Genomic DNA, 21,750 nt, shown 5'->3' with positions numbered 1-21,750 from the left:
AGGGTTCCATTCTACTGAATCTAAGCAGAGGCTTGACAACCATATGTCAGGAGTGCTCTGATGGTGTTTCCTGCTTGGCAGGGGGTTGGACTCGATGGCCCTTGTGGTCTCTTCCAACTCTATGATTCTATGATTCTATTCTATAATGCTCTTTAGGAAAAAGCACACAGCAGGACAGCACTACAATGTTGAGGTGTAGTACTAGCATGAAGTTTATTCTATCATCTTTGGGGGTGGACAGACCCTTGTCCCCAAAAAGGCTTTCAAGAGATCTTCCCCCAGATTGATCAGAATTTACTTAAACAAAATCTACAGCCTCCAACAGGAGAGATAACGAGAGGCATCAAGCTTTAGATGATTTAGTTCATATTTTCTGGCTCTGAGCTAAATAATATAATTTTGGAAAAGGGGTATTGCAGTTATAAAAGATATATCTAGGACCAATATCCCTCCAACTCTTCTTGTGTACTTGAAAAAGATTGCTAATAAGAAAGATTTAGAACTGCAATTGACTACTCTTTAACTCAGAGCAGTAAGACAAATAGCTTTCCAATGGAAAACTTCAAAGTCTATTTCCCTTGAGCTGGTATGAACATGTCTGGGTAGTAGTGTGTTTAACTAAGCTTACGTATTATAAATGAATGAAAGGAGAAGCACTAGAAATATTAATTGAAGCATGACGTTTATTTATTAACTCTGAGAACACATAAAACCCCAAGAAAGCATACAATCTTATATATTATTTTCACACATAACTCCAAATGATAAGGGTGGTTTTCTTTTTCATTATTGTAATTACTTTCTAGTTTAGTCATTTGTCTTTCTTAATTTTCTATTTAAGTTGAATGTCTTTTTAGTTGATTTGTTAAAATTTGCCTGTCATATGGGTAACATTGCACTTTCCAAATGAGATTAAATCCACTGGTCATTTCTTTAAAAAGCTGATGAAGCTGACTGCAATAGGCTTTTGACAGTCTAATACACAGCTTTTAGTTTGAGCTTTGTATAGCTTAGGTAAGAAATGTAGCCCCTATGCAGAACCTGAGTATGTCATTGGTGCATTCCATTGGTGCAGAAGCCTGTTTTCTTGACTGGTTCAATATGCTGCTGGAGGCTGAGCCAAGCTCTGTTCAGAGGAGAACATGAGAGGAGACCACACAAGACGGCCTTCTGGCCATTGGGGGGGGGGGGCTTTTCTACACTGCTCCCAACTCTGCCACTGCCTTTTGAGATGGGGCAATCGGAAATGGAGAGCCCTTTCCTGATTAGTCAGAAGTCCACCAGCATATGTGAAGTTCCTATTTAGTTATTTTTGCCCCAAAGTATATTCCTTTAACTTACAAGGAACTGCATTTGCCATTTTGTTCATTTATTCACCCAGTTTGGAGAAAATAATGCTACGCTACTAAGAATACAGGATATGGCTTGAACATTCTGAATCACTGCATAAAGGCAGCTGTTTCAGTGCCTTATTGAATCACACAGCTGTCTACCATTCAATACTGGATAAAGTAGATCATGAAGTGCATCAATTAAAATAGTTAAAACTGTTCTTGAACTTAAGAATATTGTTTACTCAGAACAGTAGATGTGTCCAAGTAGGTGTGCCTAGAATTCTCACCTAAGCATCATTATCAAATATAAATATACCTCAGAACTGTTTTACTGCATAGTAATTGAAAAATATTCAGTGCAAGAAAAATTCTGAACACATCCAACCAAAGGATCATGGTTTCTCCCAGTTAGAAAATGATATGCTGGGTTCATGAACTAAGCCTTGGCATCCAGATAACATTCTACAGACTTCTCCTCTCTCCTTTAACAAGGCGACTTCGCACCATCCAAACATCCTAAAGACCAAAAAATGAAATAAAGTTATGGTGTGGGACAGGAAAAACCTTGTTTTGTGCACAAGATTATTCTGTTGTACACAGAAACAGCTGTATATGGAAGAAACCCCCCACTAGACCCAGTAGTTCTGGTTCTGTACAAGGCTTTGCAAGATCTCAGTGAAAAGCAGCAGCAGCAGCAAACCGGCTGACTGTGGCACGGCTGGAGCCTCCTGCTCTGCCCAAGCTGCTGATCCTCTGTTCAACAGGGGAAAGGAGAGCTTCAGTGAAGAGAGAACCAGTGTATTTTGGTTACATTGCAATTTCCTAATTTCTGTACCGTGGCTGAGATATGGTTTCAAAGAAGGTGCGCAATGCATGCTCAAAACTTAGAAGTCAAAGAGGCAGCTGAATAAAATTTTCCATATTGGGGGGTTGTGGTGATTTAATCCCCTACACGGCTTTCTTCAGTTACTATGTAATTCCATGTACAACCAGTATTACAGGTTGATACGACTGCAGAAATTTCTATGCCAGCCATCAGTAAAAATATATTAGGGCAGTTGCAAAGAGAACTAGAGAGTAGCAATATTCATTACAGAATGCCATTTTAAAGCATGCTTTCCACCGTCCTGATTATGGATCCAGTAGGAACCTTCATGCAGAACGATAAACGTCTATTCTTGGCACGGAGTGCGGTAGAAGTTATTGAGAGGAGGAACATCTTACGCTCTAGCTACAGGCCTCTGTACTCATCCAATAATCTCTCTGAGCAAGGCAGCACCTCAGTTCGCTGCCAGCAACACAAATCACACAGCATGGCGAGTGCTTCTCCCCCAATGGTGTGGTGTGGTGGTGAGAACTGTAATATGCTGACCTGCTCAACACCAAAGTATGTGACTGAGTAGGCTACCACCAATGGAATAATTTTTCCCAATACCATTATGTCAGACGTATGACATGAAAGGTTTTTGATGAAGGACATTCACAAACAATACCTTCAGGGGAATAGGCGAGTCTATACCATACTTTGTTCTTGCAATTTCCACAACTTCTTTCTCAATGTTCTCTTGAATAGTACCTTTCACATCAATATAGTGGCAGTCAGAACTTGCGTAATGACAAGAAATTGCCTGTAAAAAGACCCACATTATTTACTTTTTTCTCTTTGTAAGCACTTCACTACTTTTTTATACCAGCTTTAAACTAAAAATATGTAGGTCTAAGTCACTCTCGAAAACAAATTAAACAGGAGGATTAAGAGACATCAAATGTTAATTAAGAAAATGGGGAAGCTTTGACTTGACTTTGCTTGAGCAGCATAATCCAGGTGTTCCAACACCTGCAACCTCAAATAGCATCTTACCTTACGAAACCCTTCAGTCTTGTTCATTCCAGAGCCATGGATTAGCAAGGGATGGAAGAACACTGTGTCTCCTTTCTCCATAGCAAGGTGAACCCTTGGAATAGTTTTATCATAATCCCGCACTCCATGGTACATCTTGTTTACACCACCCTGGAAGTTTAATGTATAAAATTAACTTTTTCCTAAAAAGCTTAATGTTTTCAATCATCCAAGCTTCAAAAACTTTTAGAACTTATTTTCATACAAAAGGTTTATATAGCTAGATGAGAGCAAGGCCTATGTAGCCCAGGATTCAATTTCCAACAAAGGACAGGGTAGTCTTTGAGAAATTCACAAGCTGAATGTGAAGCTGATGGCCCTCCTGCCTCTTTTCTCCCTTGCATCTTGGAGATGCATCCTGCAACCAAACATGGATGTTCTAGCTTCTTATCACAGCATTTGAGAAGCCTGTCTAATTCGTTTTGTCTAAGCCCTTTGAGCTCGTGACCCTCCCCACACCTGGTGGGACATTCCAAACCTTGCTGGTTTTCCCAAACATGGAAGTTAATTTTTCTTGCCTTTGCTTTTCCTACTCCTGATGTCCAGAATGTAACTCAAATCCACTGGCTCCCGTTTCATCTCAATTTAATGCCCTCTTTTTAATTATAGCTCGGGACGCGGGTGGCGCTGTGGGTAAAACCTCAGTGCCTAGGACTTGCCGATCACATGGTCGGCGGTTCGAATCCCCGCGGCGGGGTGAGCTCCCGTCTTTCAGTCCCAGCTCCTGCCGACCTAGCAGTTGCACCCTTAAGTGCAAGTAGATAAACAGGTACCGCTTTATAGCGGGAAGGTAAACGGCGTTTCCATGTGCTGTGCTGGTGCTGGCTCGCCAGAGCAGCTTCGTCACGCTGGCCATGTGACCCGGAAGTGTCTCTGGACAGCGCTGGCCCCCGACCTCTTAAGTGAGATGGGCGCACAACCCTAGAGTCGGACACGACTGGCCCGTACGGGCAGGGGTACCTTTACCTTACCTTTTAATTATAAGGACACTGAAAATACTACTCAGTTAGCAAAACTGCTATTGGCTACCTCCAAATTTGCAGATACTTCCATCCTCCATCCCTCCCTGTGATGAAGTCATAAAGAAATTACCTCCCACTCAGGATAATCATGCTGTTTCAGAGACCCCTTATGACTTCCTGGCAAAACTACCAGGCATCCATTGCTGCGATCAACCTTCTCCATGGCAGTCCAGGCACAAACAATGCGATCTGCAGGCCGGAATGGGAAGTAGTGCAAATCCTGGTGCATCGGATGGCGAGAGGTCTTCTTTCCTGCAACAATTATTTGTATTAGCTTTCATAGTACAGATGCAGAATTAGTTATTTTTCGCTCCCTAGGATGCACTTTTTCCCTCTTAAAAACTAAGGGGGAAAGTCTATGCGTCCTATGGAGTGAATGCAGGGGGGAGGCAGGCAGGAAAAGCCCCCAAGAGCCGCACAAAAGCTTTGTGCAGCTCTTGCAGGCTTTTTCCCCAGGAGGGAGAAGGGACCTGTTCTGGGGGCTGGGGTCGGGGGAAGCTTGGGCTTCCCCTGCCCCAGCCCCGCGGTTAAAAAGGAGAAGCCTGAAGCTCCCGGAGTGCAGCGCAAACTGCCGCTGCGCTCCGGGGGTTTCAGGCAGCTATCCGCAAGCCTTCGGAGAGCAGCGGGAGTTCTCACTGCGCTCCAAAGGCTTGCGGATAGCCACCTGAAGCCTGGAGAGCGGGAGGGGTCAGTGCACACTTTGCTTCGCTGAAGAGGCGCTGCACAGTTTTCCCTCTCTGCGCAGCGCCCCTTCAGTGAAGCGGGAGGAGAAATGGAAGGGGCTCCGTTTCTCCTGCCGCTTCGCTGAAGGGGTGCTGAGCAGAGAGGGGGAGATTTTTTTTCCCTGTTCTCCCCCTCCTATGGTCCTGTGTGTCCTATGGTCCAGTGCATCCTATAGAGCAAAAAATATGGTAAGTAAATACAAGCACAATGAGACAACAAGATGTCACAGTGTGGCCTTGCTGTGTGTATTTTACCTGAGTCTGTAGCTGGGGGTTTGCAGATCAAAAGTTAGCACCCAAAACAGGACATGGTGCACTAACTTGTTTTTCTTTGTGTGCTATTTAAAAACAAAAACAAAAAAACAAACATCTAGTCTACCTGCAAGTCAATGAAATGTGAAGTTGATGCTCGCAGCTGAGTTCTGGATTTTGCCTAGGATCAGGCTGAAGTAGCCCTGCCTCTGGCCTTCAATATTAACAGTGGACTATGTGGCAGGACTGCTGTTAAACTACTCACAGCACAGTCCTCATGTCTGCAATAGGGTTCTAACAGTGAACATCACTGCAGTGCAGCTGTGTGCAACTCTCTTAGCTTAATCCACTAAGTGGAGGATAAAACAATGGATTAATATGGCAGGATTGTTGTAAGATGCTCAACTGGCTACACCACAAAGCTGCTATAATGCATTATCCATCCAACCAGCAATATGGGAAAAGTGAACTACATCTGTTTGGGATTTGTAATAGCACTGTTGTGTGTGGGCGTGTTTTAAACCACACTCAATTAGACGATTGCTACATTTCGACTTGTGGAATAAGCAGGTGTGGAATAAGTTACATTAAATGATTTACAAGGTGTGACTAGAAAGTTCGGTGAATGGTCACAGAAATTGGACAGCGAGAAATATTCAAACATACAATCAGCATTGGAAACCCACAAAATGGTCACAATTGTGTACAGAGATGAAGCTGTAACTCGAAAGACAGTGCATATGTAGTTTAAGCCTTTCCGTGAAGGGCGGCAAACCATCAAAGATGACCCTTGGTCTAGCAGTTGCGGGATCAGCGTGTGTCTGTCCGAATGATGTGGAACGACTGCATATTTCGTGTGAAATCGTTACTAAGGTTACTAAGTTGTCCCACCCTCCATATTCTCCCAATCTGGCCCCACTGAATTTCTTTCTTTTTCCAAAACTGAAATCTGCACTGAAAGGGCACCGATTTTTCAACATTTCATACGTCCAAACTGCTGTGACGAGGGAACTGAAAGCCGTACGAAAAGAGGACTTCTCCAGAAGTTTCCAACAGTTCTATGAACGTTGTCAATGGTGCATTGTATCAGAGGGGGCCTACTTTGAAGGCCTGTAAGGTATGTATGTTCGAGTATTTCTTGCTGTTGGATTTCTGCGATCATTCACCAAACTTTCTGGTCACACCTTGTACTTTCTCCACAATGTCCATGGGTAGCTCTAACTTCCATCCCTCAGGACATTTAAAAATAGATTCTCAGTGTGATGCAGAAGTGACCAATACAAAATGAGATTTTATCTGTATACCTGAGTCCAACTGTTCCGCTCCCACCTGGTTCTCATTTTTTCTCCCATTCGGGCAGCTAACATTCCTTGCCACTGAATTATTTTTTAGTTTTTGCCCCCCCCCCCTCATCCCACCTTCCACCAATTTCTTTTAAAGTCTCTGAAACCCTCTGTTCTCCAGAGTCTACCAATACCTCTCATGCATTCAAAGACTCGAACCAGGACTGGTATTTCTGGATTTAAGCTGGCAATGGCTATACACGTCCATCTATCGTAGTGGTGGCATGGTAGGAGCTATGCATAGATTTCCTCATCCAGTTAATCTACCTCTCTTTACCTGAGTCACCTTACTAGCATAAGTTGCCACTGCTTAGAGCTAAAACCCAGGAGCACATTTTGTAGGCGACTGGGACATCTGAAAGCCAAGATGTTCCCTCCTGACAGCAGCCCTGAAAGTGACCCAGATGAGATTGCATCCAGGGGCTCCTTACCAGCTTCCATGTCCTTTAATATTTTATTTATTTATTTATTTACAAATGTTTATATCCCACTTTTCCCCAGGCCTCAAAACAGCTCACGATGACAAAAATATACAATATATACATTTTCTCCTTCTGCAAGTAGATCCTCCTCCCAATAGTGTCCAACTTATTTTTGTTCTTTCCTTCAAAAGATCTTTAGCCCATTTCAGTGGGGCTCTTCCTCCCCCCCACAAACCCCTAATGTAGTAGCGCCTGCCCTGTGGAATGCCCACCCACCAGATGTCAAAGAAATAAACAACTATCTGACTTTTAGAAGACATCTGAAGGTAGCCCTGTATAGGGAAGCTTTTAATGTTTGATGAATTATTGCATTTTAATAATTTGCTGGGAGCCGCCCAGAGTGGCTGGGGAAACCCATCCAGATGGACAGGGTATAAATAATAAATGTTGATGATGATGATGATGATGATGATGATGATGCACCCTCCTTGGCCCTCCATATCGCTAAATTTTGTGAACTAGTGTTTATTGCCTACAGAGTATGCTTCTGCATACACTTTGAGAAAACAAAGACACCAGAATCCTTGGCACTGAACTGAAATGGCTGACAAGTCCGTAAGGCACCAAAGGATTGCAAACCAATGACTTGGAGAAGGATATGCAACATGCCATTTAATGAAATCAAGCTATGGGGAGAGACATGGGGAAGAGGAAGATGGCAGCAAGAGAGAAAATCGTGCCACTTCCACTTTTAGGTTTGTCCCTGCTCACAGATTATCTTGAGGCAACAAAGCCGTAAACAAGAAAAAAGGTTCCATTGTTTAGAGTGTATCAATACCAAACCTGATGTATATTAACCATGTTAGTGGTATATATTTTCATTTAGACTTGCATCACAGCAGCTAACTCACTAATGATACCTACAGGACCTTGCAGAAGAAAAAGAAAAAAGGGCAAGTCTGATAATATTTAAATACACACTTGCATTCTTGAACAGAGTATTTTATTTCTCCTCTGTTCAATTATTTCTTACCAGAATCCGGAGGCTTATTTATCAACATGGTGTGCATAGCCATGATGTTTGGTCCTGTGAAGCATTCGACATATTTCAATATCTAAGGTGAAGAGAGATGCATATTTAAACATGCTAAAAATATATTACCCCTTATATTTCACGGGCAAGACTCAAGTGAATACGCATGATCGATACACCAGAGTTGAAGAAGCAACCAGTTTTATGCAAAATCACTGCCCTGTGCAAAAACTGCCATCATCCAAGTTACTGACAGAATCCACCAGCAATGTCTCCCTATGCATATCCCATTGAAATGGACAGGAACTAAGCAATCATTATGAAAAAGTCATGGGCCTCTGGCATCATGTGTCATTTCATCCTCAGGGTCTCTTAACTTTTGATAGATGGTGCTATTCAATGCCATACTATGCTAGTAACCTAAATAATGAAGGTGTCTATTTAGTGCAGACTTTGCCTGTGGCTAAAGAGCTGAGCAGCAATTTTCTAGAGCAGCATAGTGCAACATCCTTAGATCAATCTATGTAGACTGTATATAGAGATTACAAGTTTCTTCCGAATTAATATAATGTGAAGGATCACATATAAAAAAATGCAGATTATTTGTGGTCTTCAGGATATTCTTTTTTTAAAAAAAAATTAACCTGAGACAATGTGCAATATCTGAAGAGCTCTTCATGATGCTGGAAATCCTGTAGCTTTGAAACTGCTTTTTGATCAGGAATAAATTCAGACTTGGCAATTGACACATCTCTCATGACCACCAGTCCAGGGACGATCACTTCCTGTCTGCAGATCTTCACGAACTCATTTCTGAAGAGGGAATTTTAAAAAATTATTTCAGCAAAGTTTACTAGGCTATTTAACCATGTTATTGCCCTTGCTAAATGAACTGGATACTTCTATTGCGCAAAACAAGGCTGTTCAAAGCATAGCCTGAGGGCCAAGCAGTCCTTAAGGCTCTTTTGGGCAGCCCTTGGACTGCCTTTCCAAACTCAGGTAAGAGAGGCCTTGGGCTGTGGGAAGAAGGTGTAAGGCTTCAGACAGGGTCCTAAAGTCCTCCCACCTCATTCCCAAAGTCTAGTTAGCACATTCCCAGCTTTGGAAAAGAGGTGGGAAAGCTCTATACCTCTGCCAGAGCCTTGTGCCTCCTTCCTGAAGTCCAGCACCTAGCTTATCTGGGGTGTGTGAATGTGTGTGAAAATTTGGCCTTGCTTCCCTGCCCCCCATGACAGAGCAGTGTGTGGGCAGAGGGTACTCTTGCAGCCGACTTGGTATGAAGTTGGGACACCTTGGTGCAAAATTATGGGTAATAACTCGGAACTACAGATCCACATAACTCATTCTCTGTGAGGCTTTGAGTGTATATTTATAAGCGAGAAGTGAATTATGCCTTGTATCAAATGGCTGGATGTTCTTGTAAATCCAGAGGAAATATTCATTTGGAGTGGGGCCCTTCTTGTGGCCTTCAGGTCTTGCTTGGCAAACACAAGCTCTTGGGCACACCTCAAGAGAGACCTCTGGACTGCAACCAGTGTGCTTTAAACCACTGGGGGTGGGGTCAAGTACCACGGGGGGGGGGTCAAGACTGACCCAAGGGGGGTTGAAACAGGAGCACTACCACCCTGCAAAGATATGGAAAAAGAGATTAAGAAATGGGTCCTGAATGCATGTTTGGGTGAAAAGTGAGTTCTGGGTCTGAAAAGGTTGAAGATACTTGTTTTAGACAATCTCACTATATGTGATTAGGACACATGGCTACCGTTTACCTGAAATGTTCAACATCCTCATCCGAGACCAGATTTTTTATGACGAGATAGCCGTTCTCCTCATAGAAATCCCTTTGCTCTGGGCTTAGAACATTATTATCTAAGGTGTAACTGCGGAGATAGGAACACACACTGGATAAGTTCACAGGGCAAGGATGAAGTCTAGGAAATAAGCGCTCCCTGGGACCTCTTATGCAACCTACCACACACCCCGGGGTCTCCTGCAGCACAGAGGAGCTCTAGGGAAAACAGGCAGGTCCCTGAAGTTCAAAATCTGCAGTACCATGAAGGTATTTATTTCCATGAAGTCAGCACAAAAGTTAGTTTGCTGTTTGCTTCTTGAGAATAGAGGCACAAAAGTTTCTACTAATCCACAAATACACAGATGCAACCATGCCCAGAAACAGCATGCCATTACAATCAATCAATCAATCAATCAACAACATATTTACAAAATAATAAATGTATATATATATATTTTTTTTAAAAAAATGGATTAAGTTTCAGGTGTTGCAATTGCTAGCTATAACCTGCCCCCCCCAAAGTAGGTAAGAAACAACCACATCAGCAAAATACGTTTGTACTTCATGTTTTATGCCCCTTTTGAGTGCTTCTGAGATAGAATTTGGCATATAAACAAAAAGGGGGTCTTTGCATGAAAGAAACTATTTAGGTTGCAATCCAAGTCTCTTTAGCATGGATTAAGAGATAATAATGCAAAGGGACTTGCTACAAGACTGAACTGTGCTATTAGGTTATGTAGTTTATACTATGTGCCCTATCTTTACTTCACGCACAGATGCTGCAGGGAGCTATTGGGAGAGCAGGAGCTAAAGAACAAAAATTAGACAGCAAAATACTGGTAAACAGAGGGCAATGGTTGCTGCATCCTGCATCCCAACATTTGCTACTCTACTATTTCAGAACTGCAAAATCTGCAGGAATTCAGAGCAATGTGATGGTTAATCCACCCCAAATTATCAAAACATCACCAAATTCAAGCTTGGAATTCTAGCCAAAAATAAATATATGGTTTCCTTTCATTGCCATGATCACCACAACACATTTAATTTTTATAAAGAAAAAGAAAAATTACCTACCGGTACTGAATTGGATATTTCACCGTAGTTACTTGGGCTGAAGTTGGAAATTGTGTCTTGAGCACAAGTTAAGAAATCTAAATACGGTTTTGAACAGATATTATATCCTTTGGGGTGAAATAAAAACTCAGATCTCATTTTGAATCATAGGAACTATTAACATGGAGGAGGAAATATAATGTACATTAGTTTTATTCTGATGTACACCACTAATCTCCCAAGTTTTCCTAATAATTTAAAGCCACATGCAGCAGAACTGGAAGATAGCCATTCTATATTATAATTATTTATTTTAAGCAACAGTTAAAGAAGGTAGATTAAAAAAATAAATAAATAGTAAGACATGGGGATTTTCATGCAACCCAAAATCAAACACCTAAGCATTTATCTCCCCTCCTGACATAAAACAAAAACATTCCAAGTTAATCATAAGACAATTATGAAAACTGCCACTTTTTCTTTTTGACAAAGTAATAATCATAAATAAAAAAGAATAAAAATATGCACCCCATCACCAAGACCATTCCACTGTAACTATCCAACCTCCCAGAATTTCAACATCTCTTTCCATTTTAACAGTACAAATTCTACAAACACCATCCATATCTCCTCAAATTCATTTCTCCTGCATATTCTCTGTCTTACCTTAATGACACGTTAATTTATCATTAATAGCTATATCCCACTTCTTCCATTTTATATTCTGCTTACTCCTTCCACTTCCTAGCTATAAAAACTCGTGCAGCTGTCAATAAATTTGTGAGCAAGTCCTTCACAGCTGGCGAACCTTCCACCCCATCGTAAATTGATAATAAAGCCACCTCTGGACTTTTGGTCAGCTTTAACCCAGTGATTTCTGTTATCTCCTTAAACACCCTTTGCCCAAAAAATTGTACATATGAATATAATTCCCTGTTTCCTGGCACTGCCATTCTCACAAGTTTCCCGGAGAGGAAAGACTGCAGTTTTGAAAATGAATGTTTTATGAATATTCCCTCCCCCACCCAAAAAATATGCCAGTTCTCTTTTCTAAAGAAATCTGAGGAAAGGATTCTACAAACAACTTTAATTTGAAACAAGATTGCATCTATTAACAAGTTTATGATCTTTGTGTCTTCTCTCACAAATAGTTTTGGATTATTATGCCCCTTCAATTAAACAGTGTATAGCCTGATTAAAACAGAAACGAAAAAAACCCGCTGGTTAAAAATAGAAAAGAACATGAGCAATCCTATTGAAATACTTACTATGATATTAAAAAGGAGGGGAGGGCAACTAAGAAATATTGGATTATATGATACATTCCAATGTTGTAGTGACATAACAGGAGCTCCCTGCACACTCTCAATCTACTCTGGAGGGTTCTCCAACCCTTTGGGGCAGATTTTGAGTGATCATGGGGCACTGCCAGAAAGAGAGAAGAAGAGGGAAAGTTTACTTCCAGTAGAAATATGCTGTGCTAGCAGAATAATAGTAGCATTGGATATGGCTCCTTCTGCTGAAATAAGAATTACAGTTTGAATACATTTTGCAAATTATTAAGCCTGGGACACAGTATGGATATAGGAAGATACAATAGAACGCATGTATGGATCCACTCAACAAATCGTAACAAAAGAAGTGATTCTCCTCACACACACACTCCCCACTGTTTTCACTCTTTCTAAACTGAGTTATACAATCTATCATCTTGTGCAATGCATAGGATTGGAGCCAAAGGTTCCCTTCCCTGATGCAAGTTAACTGCATAGGAAGGGGACATTTTAATGTAACCCATAGACAGCATAATGAACAATACAGTTCACAGAGTTTGGATAATAAACATTGATTGTTTTAAGTTTTTATTTGTCACCTTGGTGGCAACTTCTAATGACAAATGGAAAACTATTTGGGGAAAGCAATTTTTTTTTAACAATAGTGTCTTCTATATTTGTACTTTCTAAATATTAACAAAAACACCAGATGGAAAGCAATTGCCAAACACAAAGTGGTGTCTTCCAAGAAAATTAAGAAAAAATACCAGTGATATAACATTTTGTCAGAAAAATCTACAAAATAAAAAAGGAAACTGTTGGAAACAACTGTAGGAATAACACTGTTCCAAAATGAAGGTTTGTTGGATGAAATATAGAAATAAGAAATAATTCAATGAAGAAATAAGTTGAACTGGATATGCATTTCCACTAAATCATAGAGCAATTATAGGTGGAAACAGCAAAGAACAGCAGGAAGTCTTCCCTTCAGAGCAAGATTCCAGTGGTTTCCAAATGGCTATCAGACTTCTTCCACACTCAAGGAGTGCAGTTAGTTTCACTGAAGGCCATATCTTAAGTTGCAGCTTTGGTACGGGCAAATAAAAGCAAATAAGTCTTTCATGGCAACTGGAGATATATTTTAGAATGGAAATGCAATTTATGTAATTCCGAAAATACATTTGTTGCAAATGCCGTAATAGCAGGGGAAGAACACTGGGGTTCCCCCCCCCCTTTTTTCTTTAAACTTTGTTAAATTATTAATCAATTCCAAGACTATGATGCTCATGAATGTAATATTGTAAATATGCCTTTTGACTTTGACATTCTTTTTTAATTCTTTTTTTGAAAAAAATGAATACAGTGGTACCTCAGGTTAAGTACTTAATTCATTCTGGAGGTCCGTACTTAACCTGAAACTGTCCTTAACCTGAAGCACCACTTTAGCTAATGGGTCCGCAGCGCCGCTGGAGCATGATTTCTGTTCTCATCCTGAAGCAAAGTTCTTAACCTGAAGCACTATTTCTGGGTTAGTGGAGTCTGTAACCTGAAGTGTATGTAACCTGAGGTACCACTGTAAAGTGTTTTAGATTAATACAAGTAAGCTCATTTATCCAATAGGGCATTACACACAGGCAGTTTTGCTAGTATGTATATTTTGGTAACTGTGGACAACCATAGCTTACTGATAAACCCATTTGTGATATTAACTCTATCCACTTTTTAAAAGTATTTTTGCAACAAAATTAAAAGATTTGTGCCACACATTCCAATCCACAAAAATTACAAAAATATGAGTCAAAAGACCAAGGCATACATGCTACTCTTTCAATCTATTTTTTCCATAATTGGTGCCCAGTATGAAAAGACAAAAGAACACGGGTGGCGCTGTGGGTTAAACCACAGAGCCTAGGACTTGCCGATCAGAAGGTTGGCGGTTCAAATCCCCGCGACGGGGTGAGCTCCCGTTGCTCGGTCCCTACTCCTGCCAACCTAGCAGTTCGAAAGCACATCAAAGTGCAAGTAGATAAATAGGTACCGCTCTGGCGGGAAGGTAAACAGCGTTTCCGTGTGCTGCTCTGGTTCACCATGCTGGCCACATGACCCGGAAGCTGTACGCCGGCTCCCTCGGCCAATAAAGCGAGATGAACACTGCAACCCCAGAGTCAGTCACAACTGGACCTAACGGTCAGGGGTCCCTTTACCTTTACCTTATGAAAAGATAATCATGGTTCATTTCTTTCACAGAGAATTCAGTCTAGAATTATCATCAATAGAAACTTCTAACAGGGAAACATCCATTGTTGTTGCTATCAATATTCTGATAATTTTTAGTATTTTTTCCAAAGTAGAAGAAAAGGGCCAGGACAGGTGCTGATGCAACTGTCCCTGGTTTGTATATATCATGAAGTCATAACACAGTGCATAAACATCGAGCAGAAAAACATACTAAGGGTATGCCTGAGATACCTTATTTGTGAAGATAATTCAGTAGACATTAGTTTCAGTAAAACTGCATCCAAGATCTTTTATCATAGAATCATATATCGTTGGTGTATGTATCCTTTCTCTTTGAATAAAATTACAAAAAGACTACGCACTACAAACTGCTGGAGATATGGTAGCAGCTTTGGCTCATTTTTTCACCTCTGGTTGTACTGCCCTAGTCAAACAAGTTTGGTTACAGGTCTTTCACAAAGTTGAGTGAATAACCAAATAGGTCATCCAAAAATTATCTCCCTCTCTCTTTTTGATTTGGGTCACCACATAATTAAATATTGCAAAAAAGCTCACAGCAGCTAGATTCTGGAGAACTTGTGACACCAACCTTATGGAAGTCTGGTATCAGAAACTTTGGGACTTGGCAGTCATGGACAAATAAAGCTGTCAACCTTTGACTGTGTAGAAAAATTCAAGAGGCAGAAAAATCTTTATGTTATTTAGACAAATTTTATTTCAAAGATAGAAATGACTGACGTAATTGTTTCATTAGAACAGACCAAAGCTCCTCTCCTCCTTTTTCCTTTGTATTGGGCTGCACTGTATTGACTGATATTTGATATATAGAAAAATAGAAAACAGAGAGATAGATGATAGATATACAGATATTCATACAGTCACAGTGGCGTTCTGATGACTTGAAGGGGCAAAGAAACTTTCCAGTGAATGCAACTTTGAGAGGTGGATACCTGGTACTTGCAAGATGGCCTGAGGTAAGACGCTCCTGTTAGAGCTCCTCAATTAGATGTTGGGGGCTCCTACTCCTTTTAACTTTTTCAACATTTTAACTTTTTAATCTTTTAACCCTCTTCTTATCGAAAGTTTGGCAACCTGGGGTTTTATATCAGAGAACTTGTGAAGTTGGCGCTGAAAATTAGATCTAACGAAGTCAAACAGCTTAACAGCCGCCGCCCAGCTTATTTCAAGGACTCGTAACTCTAAACAATTTAATTAATCTCCTGAACTTTTTCCAAACTGACTCTGACTCAGGCTTTGACTTGGCATTTTAAATGAACTAAGGGAGGTGAAGCTGTGTTGCAGGAGTGTTCCGTTTGTGCTTGCCTCTGCCCTCCTGGCTTGTGGGTCCAACTCTGCTGTGTGCCTGCTCTGTCTTCCCAGCTGTGGGTCCGGCTGCCCTGCATGCCGGCGGTACTCCTGGACTGAGACAGACTGGTCGAGTACTCGGCATGGAGCCTGGGTCAAGATATAGACTCAATTGAAAGGTACCTAGGGAGCCGGGGGGGGGGCTCCACCCTCAAGACGCCAGAGACTCTTAAGCCACAGGGTTGGCAGCTGGTTGTAGCAGAGGAGAGGTATGATTCTGTGGCCCTGAGAACACCAGCAGTGGGGGAAACCAGAGGACTCCTGATGCCAAGAGGAACACTTTCTCTGCCACTACAAGTGTTAGCGCAACAGCAAGAGGAGGGCCCCCTGGGACCATCGGGCACGGCATCGACATCAAACAGGGCATTTACTGAGCCTGCCCCGCCTTCCTCTGCCCATCCCCCGCTGTCGCCTGGTTGTTCAGGGTGGCAGATTCAGAGATCATTCAAGTAGACTTAAGCTGGCGTGTGATGCTACAAGAACTTCATCTGCTACAAGAACCTTTTTTCTTTCTTTTCCCCCCTCCCCCCTTCCTTTGCCATTTGTTTTAGTTTTTTATAGTTCATTGTTTCATGATAATATTTAAGTTTTGCTTGCTTACTGTTAGGTGTTTGATGCTATTTAGGTGTTTTTTCCCCCTTAATGTATATTATATGGTAGTTTTGTTTAGCTATAGAATGTTTTGGGGTTTATTTTTCAATTTCTTAATTTAATTAATTGGTTTGCCTAATATTATAATAGTAGGCTGACAAAGAATATAATAGTTTCATACAATCAGAGAGGTAGCTGATGTTTAGCTGGTTTGTTCTACTCGACTAATTACAGTTATTGAGTTGTTGATACTATAAGCAGAATAACTAGGCTGGGGAAGAATAACATCAATTGCCATCAATGGAAGCTAGTATGAGGCTTGGGACTGCTACCGTGGAGGGGCGAGGGAGGTATGGCGGTGGGGGCAGATGTTACAGGCGAAGGGGATCGAGATACAAATATGCTCGTACCCCTTCCAATCTGCGCCCCATCCTGAGGGATGAGGGTAGGGTGAGCAAGGATTACTCACCTCTGTCACTGGTGCTGTGCAATGCCAGGTCTATAGGCAACAAAACCGCCACCCTGCGAGATTTCTTTACCTCGCAGGGTGTAAACCTGGCTTGTGTGATGGAGACCTGGGTGCGCGAAGGGGCAACAGTTACCTTACGAGAGATGGCGCCCCCGGGCTTCTCCATCCTCCACCAGTCGCGGACTGTGGGCCGGGGGGGAGGGGTGGCATGATTAATCCGGGAAGATTGTTCTTTCAGGGCTCTATCATCGCCATCGATCCCCGGCATTGAATGTGTTGGCCTAGTGTGGGGCTCCGAGGAGAGCTTGGCTGTCTGGCTGGTGTACCGGCCACCTAGCGCACCAGCAGCCACCCTGTCAGGCCTGCTGGAGGCAGTGGCCGGCTGGGCCTTGGAGTTCCCTAACGGCCTAACCTATTGGTATTGGGGGACTTCAACATCCATGCTGATGCCACTCCCTCCTCACAGGCTCTGGACCTGGTGTCTTCCATGGCGACACTAGGGCTCTCCCAGTTTGTTTCGGGCCCCACACATCAAGCAGGCCACACGCTGGATTTGATCTTTGGCGTAGGTATAGATGTGATCATGTCTCCTTCGATGAAGGTGCCATGGTCTGATCACTACGCTCTGAAAGCCAGGATTGACTTTCCACCCCCACCCTGCTTAGGTGGCGAGCCGATTTGGGCTCGCCCGCAAAGGCTGATGGACCCGGATAGATTCCACCAAGCCTTGCGGGACCTTGCTCCCCCTGGCGACTCATTGACTGAGCTTGTTGAGGGCTGGAATACCCAGCTCCTGGCAGCCATCAATGAGATCGCACCGAAGCGCCCTCTGCGTCCCCGCAGAAACCGGGCTCCCTGGTTTACTGAAAATGAAGCGGGCCCTCAGACGGCTAGAGCGAGTATGGCAGTATGGAGCCTCAAGAACATCTTATAGGGTTTTTATGAAAACCTATGAGATGGCAGTGAAGGCCGCTAAGAAGTCTTACTTCTCTGCCTCCATTGCCTCCGCTAGCTCTCGACCGGCGCAATTATTTAGTATAATTAGGTCTTTAACGTCCCTCGAAGGACAGCCAAATTTAAATAACAATTTGACACACAGCTGTGAGGCATCTGCGAGCTTTTTTGCAGAGAAGGTCCTGTTGCTCCACCATGACCTCCCTGCCAATTTGGATACAATAAAGGAACTGGAGGCCCCTCGACTGTCCTCGGGTCCAGTATTGGACCACTTCGACTGGATATCCCCAGCCGATGTGGACAGACTCCTCCAAGTTGGAAAGCCCACCACCTGTCCTCTCGACCTGTGCCCGTCTTGGCTGATTAGAGCGTGTCCAGACGAGGTGCGGGCCCCCCTAGGGGATATCATCAATTTGTCCCTTGGCACCGGGACATTCCCAGGGGAACTGAAGGAGGCAGTGGTGCGCCCGCTCTTAAAGAAAACATCATTAGATCCCTTAGATCTATCCAATTACCTCCCAGTTTTGAATCTTCCGTTCCTGGGTAAGGTGATTGAGAGAGCGGTTGGTGGGTTTCTGGATGAAACATCGGCTCTGGATCCATTCCAGTCCGGCTTCCACACTGATCATGGGACCGAAATGGCCCTGGTCACCCTAACAGACGATCTCCGCAGGCAGCTGGATCGAGGCGGGTCGGGGCTGCTGATTCTTCTAGACCTGTCAGCAGCCTTCGACATGGTCGATCACGAACTCCTGGACCACCTTGCTGATATGGGGATCCAGGGCACAGTCCTTCAATGGCTGCGCTCGTTTCTCTCTGGGACAGAGGGTGGCACTTGGGGGGGGAATTGTCATTGCGCCACTCCTTGGTGTGTGGAGTGCCTCAGGGTGCGATACTCTCCTGATGCTTTTTAACATCTTTATGCGCCCCCTCGCCCAGCTTGTCCGGAGTTTTGGGTTGGGCTGCCATCAGTATGCTGATGACACCCAACTCTATCTGTTGATGGATAGCCATCCTGACTCGGCCCCAGACACACTGACCAGATGTCTGGAAGCTGTGGCTGGATGGTTACGTGGGAGCCGGTTGAAGTTAAATCCTTTTAAGACTAGAGGTCCTCTGGCTGGGACGGGGCGATATGGGACTGAGGGGGCAACTCCCATCTCTTGCGGGGGCGCAATTAGTGCCAGCACCGTCCGTTAAGAGTTTGGGTGTAATCTTCGATACCTCCCTCTCTATGGAGGCGCAGATTACAGCTATAACAAAGGCGGCATTTTTCCATCTCCGCCAAGCTAAGCAGTTGGCTCCTTACCTCTCTCGCCCTGACCTAGCCACTGTGATCCACGTGACGGTCACCTCCAGACTGGATTATTGTAACTCGCTCTACGTGGGGCTGCCCTTGAGACTGACCCAGAAACTCCAGCGGGTGCAGAATGCCGCGGCAAGACTCCTTACAGGGTCCTTGCTGCGAGCTCACATTCACCCGGCGCTATACCAGCTGCACTGGCTCCTGGTGGAGTACAAGATCAGGTTTAAGGTGCCGGTTTTAACCTTTAAAGCCCTATACGGCCTAGGACCCTTGTACCTACAGGACCGCCTCTCCTGGTATGTCCCACAGAGGAACTTACGGTCTTCAAACAAAAACATCTTGAAGGTCCCAGGCCACAGGGAGGTTAGGCTGAGCCTCAACCAGAGCCAGGGCTTTTTCGGCTGTGGCTCCGATCTGGTGGAACGCTCTGTCACAAGAGACTAGGGCCCTGCGGGACTTGACATCTTTTCGCAGGGCCTGCAAGACAGAGCTGTTCCACCAGGCCTTTGGCCAGGGCACAGCCTGACTCCCTCCTTTGGCAATTCTCACAGAACTCTAGCCCAATGGTTGCCATTAATCTGATTTGAATTGATTTTATAATGAAATTATTTTAGAATGTTGTATTATTTTATTGTTGTTAGCCGCCCTGAGCCCAGCTTCGGCTGGGGAGGGCGGGATATAAATAAAATTTATTTTTATTATTATTATTATTATTATTATTATTATTATTATTATTATTAACGTATGCTGAGCTGGCAGTAGGAGGGGGAGAAGAGAAGCAGGAGGAGAGATAACTACAACCTGCACTCCCCCACTGCCTATCTTGCTTGCAAACCCACCTCCAACTTATCTCCCCAATGCATAAAATATCTAGGATGGCATTTTGCATGTCCAACCACTGGATGCATAATACTATACACATAACTAGTGACAGACCTAAAGGGAGTTGCTAAATCTGTATTCAACAGAGAGGAAATTTCAGGAAACCTTGAAAATGCTCAGACCTCTCTATTGTTCCTCATCTTGAAACACATTAGTAATAAATAGTGGGGGAGAGGGGAAGAGAATCAAGGAAAAAGTATTAGAAAAAGTATTAGATAATCACATATACCTTATGTAACAGTACCAAGTACAAAGGTCAAAAGCAAGATTGCTAGTTCAAAATTAATAATAAATAAAAAGGTTAGCAGCAATCAGAGCTGTAGATCTAATATGCAATATTAAGAAATGTTTCTTCCATCAAAATATATCCCTGCAAAGCTGTGAATAACAATGGAGAGACAACAGAAATTGGATTGATACATGTCCAAATCATCAGGATATTGGGGAGGAGGGGCGCAAAGGCCACTGCAGGTATTTTCCTATCCCTGCAGAATTCTTTGTGCTGTGCATAATTTTGCTTAAACACACTTGCAGTTATTTGCCACCCACTGACAGAATTATATAAACACAGAATTGTACAGTTGGAAGGAATCCTCAGGGTCATCTAGTCCAACCCCCTGCAATGCTTCAAATGTTTAGTTTCAGCTTCACTGGGGCCAAAATCTGTACAACCCTTGCTCAGACATATGCAATCTTGACTAGATACAAGATAATTTGATTTATAATTAAAAGGGCTGCTTTGCATTTAAACTAAAGAGGCCAGCATAATAGACACACAGCCATTAAAGTGGCCCATCAAGTTATATAAGAATTACATAGCTCTCTAGTCAGTATACAAACCAAACCCAAGAAGTGGGGAAGCGGGAGAAGGGACCTGGTCTGGGAATTAGAATGAGGTCCCAGCTCAGCCATGACCCATGTCGGGGAGAGGCAGTTACCAGGGTCCCCACAGAAGGCTTATGCACTTCTAACAAGCCTCAGAAAAGCAGCAATTTGACAGGTGAAGCTTTTTCCCATTGCCAATTTGAATGTTATGAAAAGATGCCTTTTTTGAAAGTTCTGCTGCTATGCAGGTCCAACATGCTCCAGAGACTGTGTCCAGCCCGAGTTTCAAAGGCTCTGTTTCCCTGCAGACTTTCTTACAAGTCTGTTCCAACTGAATGAGGCAGAAGGAAGACGCCGGTTAAGCTGCCTGGAAGGGACGGAGCCCAGAAAGGCGAAGGCGAAGGCGAGCAAGATGCCCGTGCCTGGAGGCGGCGGCGGCGGCCTTGCAGGGCTGGACTAGATGCCTCTCGGGCCCCTTCCCACTCCCTCGGCCGGAGGAGGGCGAGGACGGGTCTCTGGCTCCGAGGGCCACCACTGAATCCCACGGCTCCCGGCCCCGGCCCCGGAGCCAGGCCGGGCCGGGCCTCCCCTCCTCCCTCGTCCCTCCTCCCCAAGGGGGAGCTTCTCCTGCCGGTCCAAAGGATACGGGGCGCCCGGCCCCCGGCCCCCAGCCGGGCAGGAGGTGGCGCAGCAGGGCGCGCAGCCGGAGCGAGGCGGCGGAAGCGGCGCTGTCGGCGTGGCTGGGTCCCTCGGCCATGGCGCCCCCAGATGCGGCCTCCTCCTCGGCCCCGGGGCCTCTGAGGCAGCGCAGCTGGCGCCGGCCAGGGCCGGAAAGAGGCCGGGCCCTGCGGGGCTCCTCCTGCCGGGGCCGCCCCCCTCCGCCCTCCGCTCCGCGGGAGGAGCGGGCCAGCGAGCGGGCGGGCCGGGGAAACAGGCCGCGCAGGTTCGGGGCGTCACGTGTGAAAAGCTC

General features: G+C 44.0%; 1 protein-coding gene and 1 long non-coding RNA gene across 2 annotated transcripts in view; one reads left to right on the top strand and one right to left on the bottom strand.

Moving 5' to 3' along the window:
* Positions 1–2,910, top strand: part of LOC309351507 — a 32,223-nt gene extending 29,313 nt beyond the window's left edge. Inside the window, exon 3 of the long non-coding RNA XR_014160875.1 lies at positions 2,797–2,910. This is a non-coding gene — a long non-coding RNA (uncharacterized lncRNA). The remainder of the gene's footprint in view (positions 1–2,796) is intronic.
* LOC309351470 (phytanoyl-CoA dioxygenase, peroxisomal-like) lies at positions 666–21,559 on the bottom strand. Its single transcript, XM_081879217.1, has 9 exons — positions 21,427–21,559; positions 10,898–10,953; positions 9,798–9,908; positions 8,673–8,841; positions 8,029–8,110; positions 4,327–4,508; positions 3,196–3,345; positions 2,828–2,962; positions 666–1,850 (listed from the first exon to the last, which is right to left on the bottom strand). The coding sequence occupies exons 1-9, from the start codon at positions 21,535–21,537 to the stop codon at positions 1,797–1,799; spliced, it is 1,050 nt and encodes a 349-aa protein (XP_081735343.1). The 5' UTR covers positions 21,538–21,559; the 3' UTR covers positions 666–1,796.
* Between the last annotated feature and the right edge of the window lie 191 nt (positions 21,560–21,750).

The sequence above is a fragment of the Podarcis erhardii genome, assembly GCF_964252035.2.
Source record: "Podarcis erhardii genome assembly, chromosome: 10".
NCBI classification, from domain to species: Eukaryota; Metazoa; Chordata; class Lepidosauria; order Squamata; family Lacertidae; genus Podarcis; species Podarcis erhardii.
Note: the sequence above shows the minus strand (reverse complement) of the source record. Positions and strands in the feature narration are given on the sequence as shown.